This window comes from Meleagris gallopavo, chromosome 28 (genome assembly GCF_905368555.1).
Source record: "Meleagris gallopavo chromosome 28, MGAL_WU_HG_1.1, whole genome shotgun sequence".
Taxonomy (NCBI): domain Eukaryota; kingdom Metazoa; phylum Chordata; class Aves; order Galliformes; family Phasianidae; genus Meleagris; species Meleagris gallopavo.
The window spans coordinates 3,167,346-3,188,217 of record NC_139431.1 but is presented as its reverse complement, the minus strand read 5'-3'; the positions used below and the strand labels follow the sequence as shown (position 1 = coordinate 3,188,217).

The 20,872-nt window shown below is 50.0% G+C and overlaps 3 protein-coding genes across 3 annotated transcripts; 2 read left to right on the top strand and 1 right to left on the bottom strand.

Moving 5' to 3' along the window:
• Window positions 1–3,108: 3,108 nt before the first annotated feature.
• On the top strand, window positions 3,109–3,447 carry CIMIP3 (ciliary microtubule inner protein 3). The gene has a single exon (XM_031556961.2). The coding sequence runs from the start codon at window positions 3,109–3,111 to the stop codon at window positions 3,445–3,447; it is 339 nt and encodes a 112-aa protein (XP_031412821.1).
• Window positions 3,448–5,069: 1,622 nt separating this feature from the next.
• On the top strand, window positions 5,070–7,798 carry GUCA1A (guanylate cyclase activator 1A). The gene is made up of 4 exons (XM_085210300.1): window positions 5,070–5,267; window positions 6,522–6,671; window positions 7,249–7,339; window positions 7,638–7,798. Exons 1-4 carry the CDS (start codon window positions 5,070–5,072, stop codon window positions 7,796–7,798), a joined length of 600 nt encoding a protein of 199 aa, XP_085066426.1.
• A 3,188-nt stretch (window positions 7,799–10,986) lies between these two features.
• GUCA1B (guanylate cyclase activator 1B) lies at window positions 10,987–16,300 on the bottom strand. The gene is made up of 4 exons (XM_003212957.5): window positions 15,764–16,300; window positions 14,815–14,964; window positions 13,450–13,564; window positions 10,987–12,886 (listed from the first exon to the last, which is right to left on the bottom strand). The coding sequence occupies exons 1-4, from the start codon at window positions 15,965–15,967 to the stop codon at window positions 12,759–12,761; spliced, it is 597 nt and encodes a 198-aa protein (XP_003213005.2). The 5' UTR covers window positions 15,968–16,300; the 3' UTR covers window positions 10,987–12,758.
• Window positions 16,301–20,872: the final 4,572 nt, after the last annotated feature.

Sequence of the window (20,872 nt, the reverse complement as noted above, 5' to 3'; positions counted from 1 at the left end):
TGCTGCTTATGGGGAGGTGGAACGGAAGCAAACAAACATCTGTCTGAGTGCATCTCCTGCACGCCCCGGGTGAGCCTGGGGGCTGCAGCCATGGATCAGGGGAGAGGGGCACCTCTGGGAAGCAGAAATCAAATGCGAGGAAGGAGCCACATGCTGCCAAAGGGAGCGGTTTTATTTCACCAGCCGATGGGTGAAACAAAAGCATTGTTATGTGCAAAGGACACAATATCTCTGCGAGATATGCCAGGTGTATGTGCTGGGCTGATAGTCACAGTCTTTGACTGAACAAATGGAGCAGGGCGTGCAGAAAGGCAAAGAAAGTCACAAGAAAGGGGAAGGAGAAGAGGAACTGTTCTGAGGAGATAAGCCAAGAAAGTTCCATGGGATGAGGAAGCCTGGGCTTTGCACAGAGCTGCTTCACAAAATGCTGTTGCACCACAGAAATGTCAGAGGGGCTGTGAAGCTGCAGCACTGCTGTGCAGTGACAGGGAGGGATGATTCAGCCCCTTCCACAATCACCAGGAGTTCCTGCACCCTACAGATGGGGGTCACGAGAATACTTGAATGGAAAGAGCAAAAGCACTCTAGGTGTGGTGCAGGCTTCTGCACAGAGCAGGCTCAGATGATGTAGTGAAGATACCCCACTTAGTGACAGCTGTATTTTAAGGGAGGCTGATGTTGTTGGTGAAGCAGGTGGGCTGCTGGGCTGGGTGCTTGCAGGGAGGAGCTGGGAGGACTGGGAGGACTGGGGTGGCTGCCAGCTGACTTCGTGGCACAGAGATAGCCCTGTGAGCACTGCCGTGATGGAACACTGCTGTGTGAGGCTCTCTTTGATCACAGGTGAACACCCCAGAACAATCTGCCTTTGCATCAGTGCAGGGAGCTGCACCCTGCAGATGCGGATCTCCCTGGTGAGAAATGCTTGTGCAGTGAGTTCCCCTGCCAGACCCCATAGAAGTTGGGAGGAGAAAGCCATGCAACGAAGCAGCTCGTGCCAAAAGGAATAGTGGGTCTGTGCTGCTGGGGCCACGAACTGGTGGTGGTGGCAGAGCAGCTGCATGGGCAGCCCTGGCCAAACCCCTTTGCCTTGGGGCCACCACCCTGGTGACACCACAATGGCCCCAGAAGCCCCAGTGCAGGGAGAGCTCTGCTAACAGGACCTGGTGGTGCCAGGGAGCAGCAGCATCTCTGCCTCTCTGTATATGTGTCAGTCCCTGTGCAGGGACAGTGACAACATCCCAGGGTAGGGCTGCTGCTGCCAGCAGGGCAGAATACTCTGGTAACTCAGCCTTGCCCCTGTGACCCCACCTGTGGGGATCTTCTCTGGGAGTCAACAGGCAATGTGGGAGGGATTAGAGGGCTCTAAATGCATGGCTGAACAAAATAGGATTGCACAGGACTCTTAATCCCTGCTAGAGCTCTGCCAGTACCATAAATAGTGCCGTGGACGTGGAACTGGTGCTTCCCCTCCATGATCACGTAATCAGGTGCACCCACACGGGCACGAGGGATCTTTCAGTGCCCCAGAGGGTGAAGAGGAGGCCCCAGGGCAGGCGAATCCATGGCATGAGCAAAGCCCAGAGCTCAGCACTCCCCGACCCAGAATCCTGCCCATCACTGCCCTATCGCAGGGCGCGTGCAAGCCTTGCACATCTCAGAGGCATCTACATGACTTAGCAGTTAGGTTTTCAAAGCAGTCAAGGCCTTGCCCACACACCCCAAATGCGCTGCCTTAATAATGCTGATGCCTCCCTGCTGGGTGGGTGCAGTTGCAGCAGCTCAGTCGTGTGTATACTTGTCTGTTATCTGTCAAAGCACACAAGGCAAGGAGCTGTAATCATGCATATGTGTGACTGTGATTAGTACTGAGCAAACCTCAGAGTGTTTGGAGCAGGGAACCACAAACCACAGTGCAAGGTCCGCTCTTACATCTTCAAGACCCAAAGCCCCATGGGAAGTGCTGGGAGCCAGGTTGTTTCCTTGCAGGAGGGACAGCTGATCTACTGCTTGTGCTGAGCTCTGGCCACAGGGACTTCCAGGCACTGGGCAGATGGCTGCATCTGAGAAATAAGTGACAAAATGAGGCGATAAGCCTGGAGGATCTCATCATTTCCCTATGAGGCTGAGGGAGATTTCTATAAATGATTCACTGGTGTTCCCCTCATAATAGGTTTAGCAGCCTCTGTTCAGAGCCAGATACGCAGAACCAAAATAGAGAACCAAGTAAGCCAGGGCGTCACGGAAACTGGGAAACCTCTTTATGTGGTTAAAAATAAATTCAGACAGCGAGGAGTTTATTTAGGACGCCCAGAAGTAAATAGGATAATTGCTGGGGGAAGAGCCAGTTTCCATCGGCACAGAGCTGCCATCAATGAAAACAAGATAACTGAGTCATGGTTAAATAACCATGGCAAAATAATTCTGCAGTCAGGCTCAGCCTCGAGTAGCCGGGGGGCACAAGGCAGGGCTGCTTGCTGGGCACACACCCACACTGTGTCCTCCTGCAAAGGGCTCTCATCCATATGGGTGGGATGGGTGCTTTGTGCTGCCTCTGGTCCGGTGCTGTGCACGTCTCTGGTGTGCTGACCTTGGTGGCAGGGACGGGCTGGCCTCACCAGATTCAATCATCCTGTTTTCCCCTTGGCACTGCTGAGGGCTGTGCCTCCAGGCTGTGCTTGCATGCTGCTGCTGCTCACGCCCCATTGCACCTCATGCATCAGGCTGGGGTAAGCTGCCTGCACAGCCTGTCAGCTGTGGCTGCTGCTTGGAGGAGTCTTGACACGGCAGTGGAAGGAACTCATATTGCTATTATTTATAGGTGTTATTACTGAGACCCTAATCTGGGACCAGGGCTCCACTGTGCCCAACACCAAAGGGAAAAGCAGTGTCCTCCAAGCAGTGGGGGATGAGCCCAAGTCCCTCAGCGTGTTTTGGTTTATGTTCATTCTGATTTTTGGCCACTGGTACGCAATGATCACGTTGGGATGTTGAGCACTGCTGAGCGATAGCAGTGCATTTGTCCACTGAAAATGCATTTGTCCAACTTTTTTTAGGTGACTGAAACCCCAGAAGGCCACACATAGCAAAGACCAGAAGAGGGCAAAGGGAATGGGGGAGAGCAAAGCAAAGCAGGATGCTCCCCACCCTCCACCCAGCCCCAAGGGCCAGGGATCCCCAGCACAGCACTGCTCAGAGCAGACCTTGGCTTCCCGCTTCGTCCCCTTTGTTGCCCACACTGGGGGCCAGGAACCCGACTCCTTCAAGTTCCTCTTCTACACACGGCACTGCTCCAACTCATACAGCCCTTTCTACACCTCACAGCGGCCGACCTGTGGGTACCTCTTTCACCACGACACCGATCACACCAAGAAGGTGATGGACGTCCAGAGCGCTAACATCATGAAGTGGGGACCCATCCCAACTCAAAGCCGTAATGCAGAGCAATAAACCCAAGCAGTGAGAGCAGCTGTTGGTCTTCCTCCTGCTTCCCATTTGAAGGCACAGATCAGAAGTGACACGGAGCCAGGGGACGGGCGGCAGAGCTGCCCTACACACAGGGAAATTATTATTCCCAGTGGCTGTGGGGTGGCTGGCACATCTTTGTGCTGCTCTCCTGGAGCATCCCAGCCTTGTGTTCCAGTTGCAGTGTTAGCAAAGCCTCTGGAAACTGTTGGTGAGCTCACACTCACCCCTAGCACGCAACCCTGCCTCTACTAATGTGCACCCAACAACTGCAAGGCCTGGCTGTGCTTTGGGACAGGCTGCCCCATAGAGGCTCCAGGCACTGGGCACAGCAGGAGCAGAGCCAGCCGCAGGCAGGAGCAGGATTAGTACATCCAATTACAGTTCCTCGATCTAATTCCTTTTTCATAACTGTTTTATGCTTATGTAATGCCATCTACCAGAGCAGACCTATTCCTGATTTACTTCAATGCAGGCTCAACACCAGGCTCTGCAGGCAAAACTGGGCTCTTTGTCTTAAGGCTGTGATCTAAAAGCAGAAGTGCTATGGGACAGGTTCCCTGTGGGCAGCTCCACAACGACAGTGCCTGCAGAAGGGCCCATGCCACATCCTCAGGATATGCCCTGTGATCTCCCAGTCCTCCTCTGGGTGCTGTGAGGGTGGCTGTGGGGCTCACAGTGGTGCAGGAGCTTCCATGCACAGTATCTGGCAGCTGAATTCACACTTACACTTTACCATTCAAAGGAATGATGTTGCTTGTGTCCATCTCAGCACACTGAATATACCCTAACAGCATCCCTGATAGGAGCCAAAATGGAAATTTCCCTCTCTGAATTTCGAATTGATTTGAATTAGAGAGGCTGTGGATGCCCCGTCCATCCCTGGAGGTGTTCAAGGCCAGGTTGGATGGGGCCCTGGGCAGCCTGGGCTGGTGTTAAATGGGGAGGTTGGTGGCCCTGCATGTGGCAGGGGGTTGAAGCTTCACGATCCTTGAGGTCTCTTCCAACCTGGGCCATTCTGTGATTCTGTGATTCCCACCTGGGAATCTTCCAGCAGAATAAGGCTGAGGAACAGCAATAGGGTGACACCACCACCAGAACATCTCAGTGCTTTTCTCTCTTTTTCTTTGACACTGATCTTGGTGCAAAAGCTGTTGTTCGTGTGAGTCCACAGAAAACTGTAAGTGAAGTGGATTAGGAGCTTACACCGTCACGGAGCAAATTCTGCCCTCCTAATCTTCTGCTGGGCTGTAATCTGCAAGACTTTCCCATTTTACCTCCTTTCTATTTTAAACCTGAATGCTTAATGCTCCTGGTGGGGGTCCATCCTGCTCCTCATTGGCTGAGGGAGGATTTGCTGGTACTTAAATGGCACCCTCTGCTCTGTGTCTTTATGCTTTTTGGTTGTCGTGCTTTTACATTTGCCTGAAGAGAGAAAGGAACCTGTGTCCATCAGCACCACTGCTGGACTGGGACCAGCACGAGGGACTTTAAAGGTGAGAAGGAGAACTTCAAAGCCCCAAAACTTCAGAACTCATCCACCAACCTCAGAACTCATCCACTGACCTCCAGTTTTGGCTGCAAAGTGACCAGCGCTCTGTGTGGAGATGGGGAACATGGATGGGAAAGCAGTGGAGGAGCTGAGTGCCACCGAGTGCCACCAGTGGTACAAGAAGTTCATGACGGAGTGCCCATCAGGCCAGCTCACCCTCTATGAGTTCAAACAGTTTTTTGGCTTGAAAAACCTGAGCCCGTCAGCGAACAAATACGTTGAGCAAATGTTTGAGACGTTTGACTTTAATAAGGTAAATATTGTCCTTCCCACTCTGCTCTGTGGGTTGGCTGCGTGCTGTTCCGTGTGCGATGGCGGGTGTTGGCAGTGTAGGTGTGCATCTGCAATGCAGGGCCTGATTGTCTGCAACCTCATAGATTGTAATTAGGCAATGTGAAGAAATGCAACAGGGCATCAGTCAGCAGAGCCTCCTCACCTGCTGACTGCTCTGGAAGAGGCTCTCCAAGGATTGATACTTCCCTTTGAATTTAAAGTTATTAAAATTGCAGGGTTTTATTGGGCATGCTGCGATCCCCTTAAAATGAAGTGCCCTCAAAGCCTTGGTGTTGTGACACCTTCTGTTTCCTGCAGAAGCCCAGCGTGGCACAAACAATGCTTTGCAGCACAGCTTGGGTGTGTTTTTCTGTAGTTATGAATTGTAAATGGATTGCAATGTCATTGATTTTGTTGCATGTGCTCTGCACTGGCAAGGAGCTGCCATTCCCTGCAGAGGTTTGCATGCAGGTCCTGAGCACCAGTGAGATGAGGATGATGCTTCATGCTTAGTGGGCTTAATCCCACTGAAATAATACAATTTAGGCTTTAAATGCTATAAAAGTGGTTTTGCTTATGCCTGGGCCCTTTCCTTGCTCGCTGCCTGGTGTTTGATTCCGTGCCTGGAAAAGGAATTGATGCTCAGGAGATCCCTGCTGGGAAGGGCTCAGCTGCGATTTGCACTAATCCAGCAGTGGAGCAGAGCAGATGATCCCTTCTGGAAGCTGCTCCATGGGAAGCCCGAGGCTTTGTTCATTGACAAAGCACCACCTTACTCTCTCCAGAAGACTTTCCATGGTTTTGTAGCATGCACCATTTTCCATTGAAGCGATTTGGATGGGAAGGCCATGGTACCGATATCAATAGCACGTGCCATTGAATCGCTCTGCATTTCAGCAAACCTCCTAGACACGGAGCAGCATGCAGAAGCAGCAGGCTGCTGGCAATGGAGCACAGCCCAGGACAGCTCTGCATGGCCCTGGATCCTTCATGGGTTTGCTTCTCTCCTGGAGGTTTGCAGACAAACCCCTTGACAGCAGAGAGGAGCTGTTACGTGTGTGCAGAGAGCAAAACGTTGGGTGATCCATCATAAGCCTGCTCCTCTTTGGCCTCTGAATTACTGCTGCTTTGCGTAGCATGATTCCTTTAGCATGGGGAGATTAATCCCTTGCCAGGTACATATGTCAAGTTTGCTCATGATGGCTCTGTATAGGTTAAATCCTTCTGCTTCTAGGATGGCTACATAGATTTCATGGAATATGTGGCAGCCCTGAGCTTGGTCCTGAAAGGCAAAGTGGATCAGAAGCTGCGATGGTATTTCAAACTCTATGATGTAGACGGGAACGGCTGCATTGATCGGGGAGAACTGCTAAACATCATCAAAGTGAGTGGGCTCTGCTTTTCCTGCTTCTTCCACAGACGAGGGCTGAGGGTTATTAGACACGGGTGGAGAGAGGCTGCAATGGGAACATCCCAACCCAACAGACAACTCCCTGTAAATCAGCAGGCACTGCCCAATGCTCCCACCCACCCTCTGCAGAGCACACTGGGACCTGTCTCACCCTGACCCTAACCCTAAGCCAACCCTAATCCTAACTCAACTCTAACCCTCACCCTGGCCTTAGCCCCAGCCTTGAGCTGCCCCACACCTTGGTGTACAGTGAGCCCCCTGTGATGGCATGCTGTATGAGCATGGCCACTGCAGCCTGGGTTGAGATAAGCACTGAATTTAATCTAAGGATTTGCAGAGGTGAAGGGCTCCTGGCTTATCCCAGTATGCCCACTTAAGCTTTTAATGCATTGAGTGCAATTCAAAGTGATTTTAATCTCCATTATTTTAGGAAGGACTTACTTGTCCCTAAATGTCTGGAAAAAAGTGTATGTCAGATCACTGAGCTCCTTGTTGCAGTACATAAACCTGCACAGTATTCAGTACCATTCTGTGTGTCCTTTCCTTCCAGGCCATCCGAGCCATCAACCGCTGCAATGAAGCCATGACAGCTGAGGAGTTCACAAACATGGTGTTCGATAAAATTGATATCAATGGGGATGGTAAGGAAGTTTCCCATGCAAGTTAAGCTCTGCCCTCTCCTTCTCCTTCCCTGCAGCTGGAGCGATTCTGGGTGTTGGGTGCCCCGTAGCAGTGGATGAGGGGAAGGTTTGGCTCCCACTGCCCTTCCATAGGTCCCTGTGGGCACCAGGGTGTGGAGCTGCGCTGCAGTGGGGCTGGTTTGTGTGCTATGTTTCAGCCTGTGCCACAATCCTGGGCTGGTGTGGGGGCTGTGGGTGGAGGATGAGGGCTGCAGGACATAATGAGACCTAACGAAGCCCTTCTGGCTGTGTGTCACAGGTGAGCTCTCACTGGAGGAGTTCATGGAGGGTGTCCAAAAGGACGAGGTGTTGCTCGACATCCTCACCCGCAGCCTGGACCTGACACACATTGTGAAATTAATCCAGAATGATGGGAAGAACCCACACGCTCCGGAGGAGGCAGAGGAGGCTGCCCAGTAAACTCCAGGACACATTCCTTCAAACTCTTCTTCCCCCTTCCTTTGCATTATTGATACGAAATGGGCTGTGACTGCTGGAGCTGGGGACTGTCCCAGTGCCATTCTGATGCTGTGACGGAGCACTGGGCACCCCATGAGCACAGGGACTGATGTCCCCTCTGAACACTTGGCCCTGCTGACACACAGCACTGCGGGGGGAGCACGGGGGGTCGATGCAGCACAACCTGCTGGGGACACGGCCGTGCCATGCTGCTGCAGGGCTGCCAGCGCCCACCCCAACTCGGGTGCCTCTGAAGGTCGCTGCTGTGTAGGGGTGTGCAGAGCCCCACCTCTGTGGGCAGGGAGAGCTGCAGCACGCAGGGTTCAGGTACATTAGAGCAGTCAGAGCTCTCACCAAGCCAGTGGCCAATGCCAGCACCCACATAGCACATGCATCTGGATGGGAGCTCAGCTCACACGAGGACTCCGCTCCTCAGTGGGACCTCCGTGGGGTACAGAGCTGCTGCAAACAGGAATGGGGCATGTGTTTATCTGCAGGGACCCCAGCTGGTCCTCTGCACAGGGATAATGTCCCTTTGAAGAGCAGAGCGGTGCTTGCTTGTGCCCAAAAAGCAGATCTGAGATGTTTCTTTCCATATATATTTTCAGAGTTTTCTCAATGTTTTCCCCAAAAGCAAATGGCTTTGGTCAACATTCTTTGATTTGTTGCTATTACATTAGCAATCATTAGTGATAACATAAGACAAAAACATCTCTGAGTTACGAAAAGGAGAGAGGCGAATGCAGTGGCTTTTCTTTGTTTTAAAGCATTAAAAACACAGAATGGTGCCTTTTTTCTAACAACAGTCACAACTTGAAGGGTATGCTCATACCTGGAACGGTCACAATGTCAGTAACCCCAGAGGGACCAGGTCAGGAATTCTCCTGCATGTCTCATCACCCATCCAACAAACAAACCCTCGCAATGCTCCGTGGCACCTCGAGCATCCGCTGCTTTCTGCAGGCAGCAATGGTCTCCATGCAGCTGGGTGTGCTGCAGAGATGGGCTCCACAAACACCCCAGCTGTGGGGAGCAGGCAGCCCCAGCACCCAACAGCACAGCGGGCTGAGCACCGTCCCCCAAACACCCACCCAGCCCTCCCTCCAGCACCCTGAAGTTTCCTCATCTGCTGGGAGCTGATTTCAGCACGATGAGGCAATGCAGGGCACCAGGAAGGACTTTGTTGTGTATGTCTGGATGCTTGCAATTCACAAGCGAATTTTTTGGTCCTTTTTTTTTTTTTTCCTGTGCACATTTTTCATGTGGGGGCAACTGTACCTGGAAGCTTTTGTACTTCCAATCTTATAGTGAATTAATAAAGGTGTTTTACAAAATCATTTCACCTGGTGCTTTTCTCTTTCTATCAATCTCCTGCTTCCAGCAGAACAGGTTAACTCTCTGACACAAGCTCTGACACAACCTTTGTTTTTGTTATGTCCTTCTGCAAGAACAGCACAAGCAAGGAAGGAGCCCTGGTTTCTCACAGTGAGCGCTGCCTGCTGCTCTGAGTGCTGTTTGCATTGAAATGTTTAGCTTTCTTTAAGCAGAACTCACCCCTGGGTACACCTGGAGCAGCTTCTCTGAGAGTTCTGCTTTATTTCCTGGCCTTCCCAGGCTCCTGCTGCTTTCCCTCTGTTTCCTTCTGTCCCCATCCTGCCCCTTTCTGCTGCCCAGGGAAGCAGGGAGATGCACTGCGCTCCTGAGTTGCTGCAAGAAGCCCCAGCAGACCCGATTTCAATGCCATAGGAACCCCTAAAGACAAAGCTCCTCTAAAAGGGTCTGAGAACCCCAGCTGGCACCTTGCACCCCTCAGCACTGCTCTCAGGAGGATGTTTTCTCAGCCTCGATGAAAACAAAGTAAAAACAATGAAAAACTAATATTGTGACTCCCTAATCACACAGAATTGGTTTATTTTTCTTTTCCAAATGGCAGCAGCTGTGCTGGAGCCACAGACATGTTGTCAGTGATGCCAACAGGGAGAAACGTGCAGTGCAACCCCTGCAATGAGCGGAGGATTTTGGGAGCAGTGGGTGCACCCATGGGGCTGCTGAAGCCCTGAGCTGCCCATTGGTTCTCAATACTCCCAAGGGGATCCCAGCTGCTCTGGGGATGAGCTGCACACAACGTTCTCCCCTGGGCAGCCACAGAGCCCCAGCGACACACAGGTGAGCCTCACCTCCCAGAATACAGACACAGATCAATAAAGAGCGTGGCTAAGCACAGTGTAACCACCCTCTGTCCTGCTCAGCTTCATGATTTTGGCTGCTCAGAGCTGCACTCAGCACATTCCCTCTCATAGCGCTTGAGGATGCAGTGCTCCCCACTCACAGCCCCTCACTCTCAGCCACCTGCAGATGCTTCACCTCCAGCTTCTCAACCCATTTATTTCACCTTCAATCCCACCCAACCCTGCGTGCATCAAACCTCAGAGCTGACGGTAAGGAGCTCAGAAAATCAGATGGCATTTGCCCTCTCCAAGCCATCCTGTTTCCCCATTTAGACCAACAAGAAATCCGATCAACCAAATCCAATTCCAGCTGGGCTGCGAGTCTGGAAAATGGATTATGCAGAATGTCTGACTTCAGTACCTTGATGTAAGTGTGAGCTGAGTTTGGGAGGAGATCAAAGCCTTTATACCTGTGGATCTAAAAGGAGGACTGAGACCAAAGCACCTTGTGATTTCTCAACAAAAGATCACAAGATTGGGAAGCGATTTTCCGCTGAGCTGCTCCAGCTCAAGCACCTCTGCTGTCCCCATCAGTGCCAGCATCCTGCAGCTGAGTCCCAAATGATTTTTTTGGTTCCTTCCTGAGCCTCACAGGGACGAACCAGAGGCCATCTCACAGCTGCACCCTCAGCTCACAGTATTGTCAGCAGCTCTGTCAAATTCTATTCAGAAAATGAGTATTGATCACACACACACTTGCCCGTGTCGTTGCATAGCAGCCATCAGAACTCCATTCCTGCTCTCTGTCTGCAACACCATCCCCACCTCTGCCTCACCAAGGTCAGCTGCTGCTCTTAACTCCCATTTTCTTCCCTTAAACTCTTTCTATCAGTCCTAAACACCAGAATGGCGGTCAGACATTCTGGTCTCCAGCTTCATTCTAGCAAAAAATAACTGCTACAAACCAACTTTTAATAAACCAACCTTTATTAAACGCACGATACAAAACTCCTGGCACCATCTGCTCGGTGTTAGGATGCCCTCTACCACCCCAGTGCAGGAGTGCGTGCACAGAGATGCACAAACTACCCGCCCCACTGGGAAGCAGGGCACCAAAACCCACAGCATTTTGGTTAAACCACGGCTGTGAAACTACAGCAACTACAGAACCATTTGAGTTAAGAACTGTGAGAAGCAGAAACGGAGTGTCACATTGCCTGAGATGCTGAAACGTGAGGGTTTGATTTGTATTCTGCCATGAGAACGTTTGTCCGAGAGGCTGAAAATCTGCAAAGTGAATCTTGTCCCCCAGGTCCCCATATCAACTGGAAGGGAGATGTTTCCTTCAGGTGGATAAACTGTTGACTTGAATGAGCCTTGAATCCTTCCTTACAGCAGCATAAGCGAGGAGTCTAATCTGCTCTGATAAGCAGGCATGCCATGAGTGAGAGGGTATTTACAGAGAGCTCTCAGAAAGGCTGTTTCAAAGTGGAAATGTACGTGCATTTGGTCTCCAGCACTGATTGTGCCCTACCCTAAACACTTCCTCCTATTCCTGGACTTAATCATTGGTTAAGTGGACTAAACTGCAAACCAGCAAAGTGGTGACCTGGTGAAAAGTACTACTGTCATGATTAAAGGCCACAAAAAAAACCCACAAAAACAAAAGAGAGATTGCCAGCTTCTTCATGGATGTGGCTTGGCCCAGTGATCCCATGGGAAAAGTAAAACAGGAAAGCTCAGGTAATTTTGCAGGTGAATATTTTCTTGTAAAGAAAAAATACTTTGAAAAATAAATCCAAGGGAAGTGAACCAAAGAATGAGGCCAACTCAAATTCTTTCATACGGGTAGGTAGGTATACGGGTCAGCTGTAAGAACAGCAGAGCTCAACCTCCAAGCTGTGCCAGTTTTCTCTCTGCAGAGTGGCTCAATGAAAGTCCAGTGTAAAACCACTGTACATCTTCAGTAATACAGTGGATTTGTCTGTCCTCTCCTGTTCTCCAGCCCTGCCAGCTGAGCAGTGTCACCTCCTCCTGGCAGTGACACTCTGAACTCACCCTGCTCTTCCTGCAGCCCTTGTCCCATGTGCAAGGAGCAGAATCTGCTCTGCAGAGGGAGGCACTCGCAGTGACTGCTCCCCCTGCCCAGCCCATGTGCTGCCTTTTCCTCAGCTGTGTGCAGCTTTGGCTTACACAAATATAAACCTTATAATCTACAATACAATGGTGTTCAACCACTTTACATTATTAGTAGTATAATCCACTAAATATGCAAACACTTTACGAACCATAACAGTATTCCAGATGGTGCAGACTGTCATCAGAGCACCCCTATTGCTTTTGGATTAGCATCTGTTATCTGCAGACATCCATGATGCAAACAATGATGCTGCCCTGCACAGAGATGGCACCGCCACCACCAGGACTTCTCACTTCCCTGCTCTGTTGCCTGGACCAGATGCTGCCCAGGTCCTGCTCCACTTCACCATGGAAAGTTTGTTCCTCGGGGTGTAACCAAAACCCAGAGTGGCATTGTGTACACACAGAGACTTATTCACCGACCAAAAATAGTCTCTGTGTCTCAGGAGTCCTCGCAGCACATGGGATTAGAGTGAGATATGGCTTCTTCAGCCACTGCAGTTTTCATCTGGATGCTGAGATTGTATTGACAAGGAAAGCCACTACACCCTGGAGTAAGAGAGCCACAGCCACAGTCTGCATCACATCTTCAGCCGTATCAAAACTGGGCTCCCTCAAAACAAAGCACTTTTCCGCCTCTGCTCTGAGATCCATCCCCCAGGGTTTACATCCATTTGCAACATCTTCATCACCCACTTGTCCTTCCTGGCCCCATCGATGAACTCATCCAGGGACAGCTGCCCTGTGTGGGAGGTGAGGAGGACAGGACAGGGAGACAAAACAGGACAGATCAGACACAAGAAGAGGACAACAGGAAATGAAAACCACCTCCTGTGTTTTCCCCATACAAACTCTACAGGTCAGCTGGCTAAAAAAGGCCAATAACAGGGTTGTAACCCCATCCATTCATTCCATCCTCCCCCCATCCCTTTGGCTAGTATGCAGTGCCACGTTAGCTCACAAGGCTGAGCCAGGATCACAAGCACACCCCGCAGGCACCACTGGGCTGCAGTTTACAGGCTGGGATGCACTCTGTGGCTGCTGTGGGCTCTCAGAGAACAATGCTGGTGCAGCATGCAAACAGAACAGTGATATTTTACATTAAAATAAGAACAGATTTCCTCCTGCTAGACCAAGCTCCAGAGCTCTCAGCTCTGACCATGAACAGACCAGAACCAAACCCAACTTGTCTGAGTAATGCGATCATTCTAAGCGATTTCTTGATAAACATAATTAAAACCAGCCTGCCCAGCAGAGATAACTTTTCATTATGCATGAATGCAATCTGAGCCATCAGTTCCTTACCATCCCCATTCTCATCCACCAGCTGAAATATCCTGTCCACAACCTCCTCTGGTGTGAGCAGTGGGGTCCTCTCCTCCACCTCTGACCGACACACTTTCTTCAGCTTGTAGATGGACTGAAAGGAAGATCACAAGTCAGAAATAAGGCTTGGAAAATGAAGAGCGGTGATGAAATTTACTGTTTTACCAGCAGTGCAGAGGCCTTTTACAAAGACTGCAGTTTTAACCTCTCTTGAGAAAGATCCACCTCTGATCTTACGCTCACACAACTAGGGATTGCTTTATCTGTGCCTTGAAGCTGTTTACTCTCACAGAACCTGGTCAAGACCTCAGAGCCCCCTTGGAAAGAAAAGGCAAGAGTTTCAGATAGGAAAAACTGGCTTTTCAATATGACTTTTTCCTAAGGCCAGAGCAGAGCCAAAACCAGGCCTACCGACACTTCCCAGCCCCCCTGGAGCTCCTGCCTGAGCTGCAGGCCCCGAGCCTGCAGCATCACATACCCTAACTCCTGCTTCACTTTGTCATTAGAAAATGGCATTTTCCACCTCCGCCTGACATGACAGCCACCTGCTCATCATTATCTCCGCTCATTAGGCTGAAGAGTTTTGTCTGATGTCTTCCCAGAGAGGGGATTAGCGAGGGCCTAACACAGCTCTGGCCAATTCCAGTCTGACCTCAAAACCATAATTGAACCTGCCCAGGTCCGGCTCCCAGATGCTCCCCACCTGCCCCTGCAGGTGACACACTGGTTGCTATTTCCCAGCTGCTGGCTATCCAAAGGACTTGATTTCCACAGCTGATTCCTTTTGGTATTGCATTTACCCCCAAATCCTACAATATCATTGAACCTCATAAATACGGCCACAAAAGGGTGAAGCTGTGACTGGCACACTCCCTGAAGGATTTACCTGAAGTTAAAGGCCACTTACCTGTATCTGCCTGCTAACCCACATGCCTCCTCACACATCTTCACAGTCACTAATTAAAACTAAGCACGGAACAGAAACCCAGAAAGGACTAATTACAAATGGGATTTCTTTGCTAGTTTGTGCCTCCCAGCATATTCTCAGCTGCTGTGCAGTCAGGAAGCCTGGCTGCTGGGAGGAGCAGGGCTGAAGCATTCTTTCTTTGGCCAGGACAGCGGGCTCTGACGTAAAACATCTGACAGAAAGGTCTGAGCAGAAACCCAGAGCTCACAGCACTGCTGTCCTCACTGCTGGGCTCCACCAACCCTCTGACCCTTCACCAGGGTCAGGCACTGTCGCTCTGCTGCCTTGAAATCTCAGGTATCACAAAAACTGAGTGCATCACAATGTTGCAAAGAACTGTGATTGCTGAAATGAGAGATGAGGCAATGCCAACTTACCTCAACAATTTCTAGCAGCTCAGGTTTGTCTATGCAGCCATTCCCATCCTTGTCATACACTTTGAACGTCCACCTCAGCTTGTGCTCCAGTTTTCCTCGTAAAACAAGATTCAAGGCAGCCACGTATTCCAGAAAATCGATGGTGTTATCCTGAAGGAAAAAAGGAGAGTCTCACTGATGCTTAACTGGCCGTGACTGATAGAAAACCGCTTACAAAACCTCAGTGCAAAACTGCCAGACCATATTGCATGGGCTGAGAGTATCTGTGCTGCTTTGAATACAGTCAAGAGCTTCAGAAAAATAAGACTGTCAAGCATCCCTTACCCATTTCAAGATGAGAAAGGCAAACATATTACACTTCTATGAATATTACAGGAGAGCATTATGCAATCTTTTGCACTAATATATGAGAATGTATAAACTGCAACTAAACCAACAAGCCTGCTTGCCCAGGAGCCTTGGGGAAAGCACCCCAGGAAAGGCTGCCTCATTTTCCCTACAGCAAAAGGAATCCATACCAGGAGGTCCGAATTGGACAACATTCCTTTGCTTCTGAGCAACTGCAATCAATGTTTTGTTACATGCCACCTGCATGTATGTACACGCACTTCTTGTACTGCATATCAAGTCACTGTAACCCCCCTGGCATAACAGATTTTTTCCCACTCAGCCTTTGCTAATTGGTGTCCTTTTGGTAATACTGTCACAAATACGACTGCCTACACTTAAACCTTTCAATCCATCTACAAACACTCCAACAAGGATGTTCTGCCTTTAGTCTGTATGCAGATTTGTGAGGCCATCCCATGCAGAACACACTCAGTACGTGCCCCTTCTGTCCCATGAGAGCACCATGACATGGGTGGGAGCTGCACCAGAAGACCTGCATCTTGCAGGAGGAAAGGTGCTGATCGCTGACAAACCAGCATAAGAATTCCTCGCTGCTTACCCCATTCTTATCAAAAGCTCTGAACATGTTTTCAATGTACTCTGCTGCTTCGTGGTTATCCTGGACGCCGAAGAACCTCTTGAATTCATGCATGAAGAGGGTTCCGCTGGGACATTCAACCACAAATTTCTTATACCATTCCTGTAATTCAGCAACATCAATCTCTGTCTGTTCCCCTTCAGCGTTGGTAAACTGCTGTCCCATTTTGCTCCGTAAGAGAAGAGAAAATCCAAATCCCTTTGCTTGTATGCTCCTTTATAACACCTTCAGTTGCTTTTTCTTTTCCTGGCTGTTCCGTGCCTCTATTTGATGTGAATATCGTGACTTCGTGTTGCTGCTGTCTTTTAATTTCTCCTTCCCCAGGCTGTGCCCACCTCCCCAGCTGCGTGCGCTCACTCGGTGCTCACAGAGCTGTTCTCTGCGCCGGGGCAGAGCAGCATGTGGCAGCAGACACGTATAAAAATAACTAAGATCATTAGGAGATTCCCACCCATGAGCCACAGAGACCTTCAGATGTTCTGGGCTGTGCCCTATTTAGAAGCAGGCTGCAGAGGCTCAGGGTCCTCCTGCACATTAACACCTTCGCACTGAAGAATTTGGGAACTCAGCTTCCTTTTGCACATTGCCCACATGCTGTGTTCACTTCATTATGTTTTTCATTAAAAAGAAGGATAATAAGCTCCCTCACGTTAGTTTTTCTAATGGAGGCACATATCACCTGTTTGCAGGGAGTGCTCTAACTTTTCAGTGAAATAAGGCAGGTGAATGAGAAACACTGAGAGCAAACCCTGATAAATATATACAGCTCCACTCACGTGGGAGAAGCTGCTAATGTTAATGGGACTACTGACATAAAAAATTAATTGAATGCCTACTACAAGCTCAACTCTACACAAAGTGATAAAGAATTGAATACGTGGAGGCAAATGTTCCTATTGCTCTACATGATGGACATTTTCAATGAACAGCAATATATCTTTTATTTCCTTTCTATACAGAAACTGTATTTTTAAAACCTGAGGCCTCTTTATTCCTCTTCTGTGCATTTGGCAGTTGAAGTACTTCTGCTTGCCATGTCTAGCTGTAATACTGACCTCCTCTTGCTCTGTAGAAGCCTGGTATGGGGCTGGTCACAGCCACCTGCTGCCTAAAACCCCCTTCCCACCACCGTTCCCTATTCCTGCTGGGGCTGCCAGCCCTGATCCTCATCATCCCAGGTGTTTTGAAACCGACCACTTATCTGTGTCAGCTGGAAAGAAATGACCTGTAGCTAAAAATGTGCCTGAGCCAGGCTGATAGCTAGATAGGATTCTCCTTTTAAGAGGATTGGAGTAGCGTTAATAGGAAACAATAGACTCCCCATTATAATAATATTAAAGACCATCAGGATTTAAGCTGTTCTTTTTTGGAAGCAGATTGGCTTGGGAAGAAGAGTTTCTAATATGGAAAAACAGAGGTCAACAGTCAGTCTAAAATTTGCTGCTGTGGGAGTATTTTGCGTCTGCAGTGGGGCTTCCTCTTAATCTGCTTACAGCTGTCAATGAGCTGCCAATAGCAGTATGTGTGCATGGGGAGATGCCTGTGTGTGTGTGCAGATCTGCAGAAGTAGAGCACAACTGGGGGTGTCAGTAATTCGCAGTGTGTGAGGATGCCCAGGCAGTGAATAATGGATTCACTTCAGGATCTTAAACACGAAGAGGACAAAAGCTGCTCAGCAGTAATGCGATGGGTGGGGAAGACCAGGGGAATTGTTGGGAAGGGTAAGGCTCTTCTCTTTCAATTAAAGTCAGCTACTTGGGCTTTCTAATTTGGAGGAATCGTGTTTGTCCTTCTCTGCACCTAGAATGCAACAGAATTACTAAGATTAATTCTTCCTTTTACAAATGCTGTGGACAAGTTTCACCCCCCTGAGATAACTCATTGGCAATGGAGCACTGTGACACCTGAACTTCATAGGATCTCATCATTCAGCCAGACCTGCTGGAAAGCACCTTTGCCAACCAACTGTTACTGCGGTATTACATTTGTTGTATTCCCCATTCCATTTTCCTCAATTGACATTCCTTGATTCATTTCACCTGATACCTGGTGAGGGCAGGGCTCTAACTGGGTCAATGAGCTTGCAAGAAGCAGAGCTGCTTCTGCTGGGAAACGAGTTGGGGGGCTCTGCATGGCTCTGCAGCACATTGAAGGGTTCTGCACCATTTTGTGTGGCGCTCCTGTGAGCAGCTGCATGCTGGAATGTGAGCACTGAGAGTGCACAACAAGACTGTGCATGCCTGGGACAGTATGCTGCCTCATTGCATAATTGTGTTTTGCCTTATGGGAACTTCGTGATCTGTTCCCAGGACAGAAAATGGCTCCTTGTTGTTTCGATGACTACAAGCTTTTCTAGCTAGGAACAGAGGACTGAAAGAGACCTGAGCTACAAACTCTGCCTGGTGCTGCTGCTCATATCAGGGCATGGAATCAGGTTAATACAAGTACTGATGTTATTTTGGTACTGAAATGAAATATCATCACTCCTGGTATGAAAATTGCCCTGCAGACACTTGCTGCCCGAAGCATGCACTCTGCAGACTACAGACACAGCTGCTGCCCCCTGGCCAGCAGGACATTACTTTGTGAAGGACAGTTTGTCAACCAAAGGAGTTCTCTGCATGCCTCAAAAAATAGATGCAGATCACTGTAATAAAGAGCCTGGTTCTATTCGGCTCCTTGAAGGATTCTGATCAATGCTTTATAGAGTGATACCTGCTAAGAAATATCACATGAGCAATTTGGGTGATGAGTTGCAAAGGGGAATATCTGATTACGCATCCCCAGAGCATTGCCCATACAACCGAAACACTGCAGAGTTTCCCCATCGACAGCGTGGAAAAAGAGACGGCTCCTTTCCTGTCAGCTCCCCAGCACAACGTGCTGCCACATGCTGCAACAGTGCCCTGGAGGAACTCAGGGAAAAGCCCTGCAGAGCTCTGTGTTATGTGCCTGGCAGCTGCAGCGCCCTTCACAGAATCACAGAATGGCCCAGATTGGAAGAGACCTCAAGGATCACGAAGCTCCAGCCCCCTGCCACATGCACGGCCACCAACCTCCCCATTTAATACCACACCAGGCTGCCCAGGGCCCCATCCAACCTGGCCTTGAACACCTCCAGGGATGGATGGGGCATCCACAGCCTCTCTGGGCAGCTGTTCCAGCACCTCACCGCTCTCATAGGAAAGAACTTCTCCCTGACATCCAACCTCAATCTCCCCTCCTTCAACTTCAAACCATTTCCCCTTGTTCTGCTGTTATCTCCCCTTTCCAAGAGCTGACTCCCCTCCTGTCTGGAGGCTCCCTTTAGGTACTGAAGGCTGCACTGAGGTCACCCTGCTGCCTTCTTTTCTCCAGGCTGAACAAGCCCAGCTCCCTCAGCCTGTCTTTGTAGGGAGGTGCTGCAGCTCCCTGATCATCTTTGTGGCTCCTCTGGACCCTCTCCAACAGCTCTCTGTCTTTCTTGTATTGGGGGCTCCAGACCTGGATGCAGTACTGCAGGTGGGGCCTCACAAGAGCAGAGCAGAGAGGGAGGATCACCTCTCTGTCCCTGCTGAGCAGAGGCTGGGGATGGCTGCAGCGTGTGGGCAGTCCTGGCTGTGCGAGGAGATCAGCTGCTGTGAGGCTGGAGGTGCAGTGAGGGCTTCACACATTCTGTACTGCTCCATCATTTCAGGCACAGCAGCATGAACTTTCCTTGGGATGGGCGGTCTGCAGCATCCCCAGGGAGGAGCAGAGCTCTGCCCAAGGAACATTCTGAGGTGCTCTGAGCATCCGGCCACCAATCTGAACCACTCCGACTTTTCCCATCACCAGCAGACAGCAGTGCAGGTGACAGGAATGTGGGGTGGATGTGCTCAGTGCTGGTGCTGAGCTGCTCAGCAGGAGATCAAAGGTCTCCCACACTCTGGGAGCTCAGCCCGGTGTCTGAGTGTCTCTTTGCTCACCACACCAGCTATTGCATTGCCCCCATCCCTGGAGGCATTCAAGGCCAGGCTGGATGTGGCTCTGGGCAGCCTGGTCTGGTGGTTGATGACCCCGCACATAGCAGAGGGTTGAAACAAGATGAACATTGTGGTCCTTTGCAATCCATGCCGTTGTATGATTGCACATGGCAGGACTAATAACATGGAGGTGTTATTAGAGGAGCAGCTGTCCCTCACTTTCCATATCAAAAAAGTTGGAGAAAACCAACCAGCCAAATCTGAAGTTCACCACCACAGCATAGTCCTACAAAGAAAACATCAACCTTAGATGTTTCTCTCTCATTGCCAGACATTTTGCTCTGTTCTGGCAAACTCCTGCTCATTGTCACTTCCAATAGCCACGCTTCAGTGACAAATGAAGGCTGAAAGGTTTATCTTTCACGTGGCATCTTGCAAGGCACACTTCCCAAGGAAAATACAGAGTTCCATTTTCTGTTCGCATGAAGGTTTTCAGCATTCTGCACATTTAATTCCTAAATCTTGCTGTTGCACTGAGCTCTGGGGGTGGGTTAGTCTTCCCAAAGTCAGGATTCAGCAGCGTCCACGGTGTTCTATGATGGAGGTGGAGGGAAATTCCCCACTGTTTGTTCTAGTTCATTGAAACTAAACGGGGAAGCATTATGCGATCTCCTGAAACCAAGATTCACCACTGAGTCACGGCTCTCCACCTACAGGGAAAAGAAACGAAAGGCGAACGAGAAGCGAGACCGGCGGGATGCTGAGGGATGCCGCAGGCAGCGAGGAGGGTGCGCGCAGGGCCGGGGCTGCGGGAGGAGGAAAGAAGGTACGGCTTTGTGAGAAAGCGGCTGTGCGCTGATCTTTTAAGTTTTTAAGGCTTTAAGTTTTGGTTAAAACGTAATGGATGGATACGCTGGGCCAAACGGGTTATGAAGTGAGGGGGGAAGTGAAAAAAAAAAAAAAAAAAGAAAAAAAAAAGACGAAATTCGTTTTGTTTTTAAGAATTCCACTTAAGAACAGAAAGAAAGAAAGAAAAAAAAAAGAAGTCGGGCTGCCCCCACCCGTGGGGTTGGGGCGCAGCGCAGCGGAGCCGCCTCACGGCCGTGGGCGGGGCGGGCGGCGTCGC

Bases quoted from the DNA above. Each gene is read 5' to 3' on its own strand.
- GUCA1A (XM_085210300.1), top strand. From the start codon at position 5,070: ATGGGGAACATGGATGGGAAAGCAGTGGAGGAGCTGAGTGCCACCGAG. The intron at 5,268-6,521 runs GTAAATATTGTC...TTCTGCTTCTAG, and splicing joins AGACGTTTGACTTTAATAAG to GATGGCTACATAGATTTCAT. The intron at 7,340-7,637 runs GTAAGGAAGTTT...TGTGTGTCACAG, and splicing joins AATTGATATCAATGGGGATG to GTGAGCTCTCACTGGAGGAG.
- GUCA1B (XM_003212957.5), bottom strand. From the start codon at position 15,967: ATGGGACAGCAGTTTACCAACGCTGAAGGGGAACAGACAGAGATTGAT. The intron at 14,965-15,763 runs GTAAGCAGCGAG...TTTTTCCTTCAG, and splicing joins GAGCTTTTGATAAGAATGGG to GATAACACCATCGATTTTCT. The intron at 13,565-14,814 runs GTAAGTTGGCAT...TCTTCCTTTCAG, and splicing joins AGCTGCTAGAAATTGTTGAG to TCCATCTACAAGCTGAAGAA.
- CIMIP3 (XM_031556961.2), top strand. From the start codon at position 3,109: ATGGGGGAGAGCAAAGCAAAGCAGGATGCTCCCCACCCTCCACCCAGC.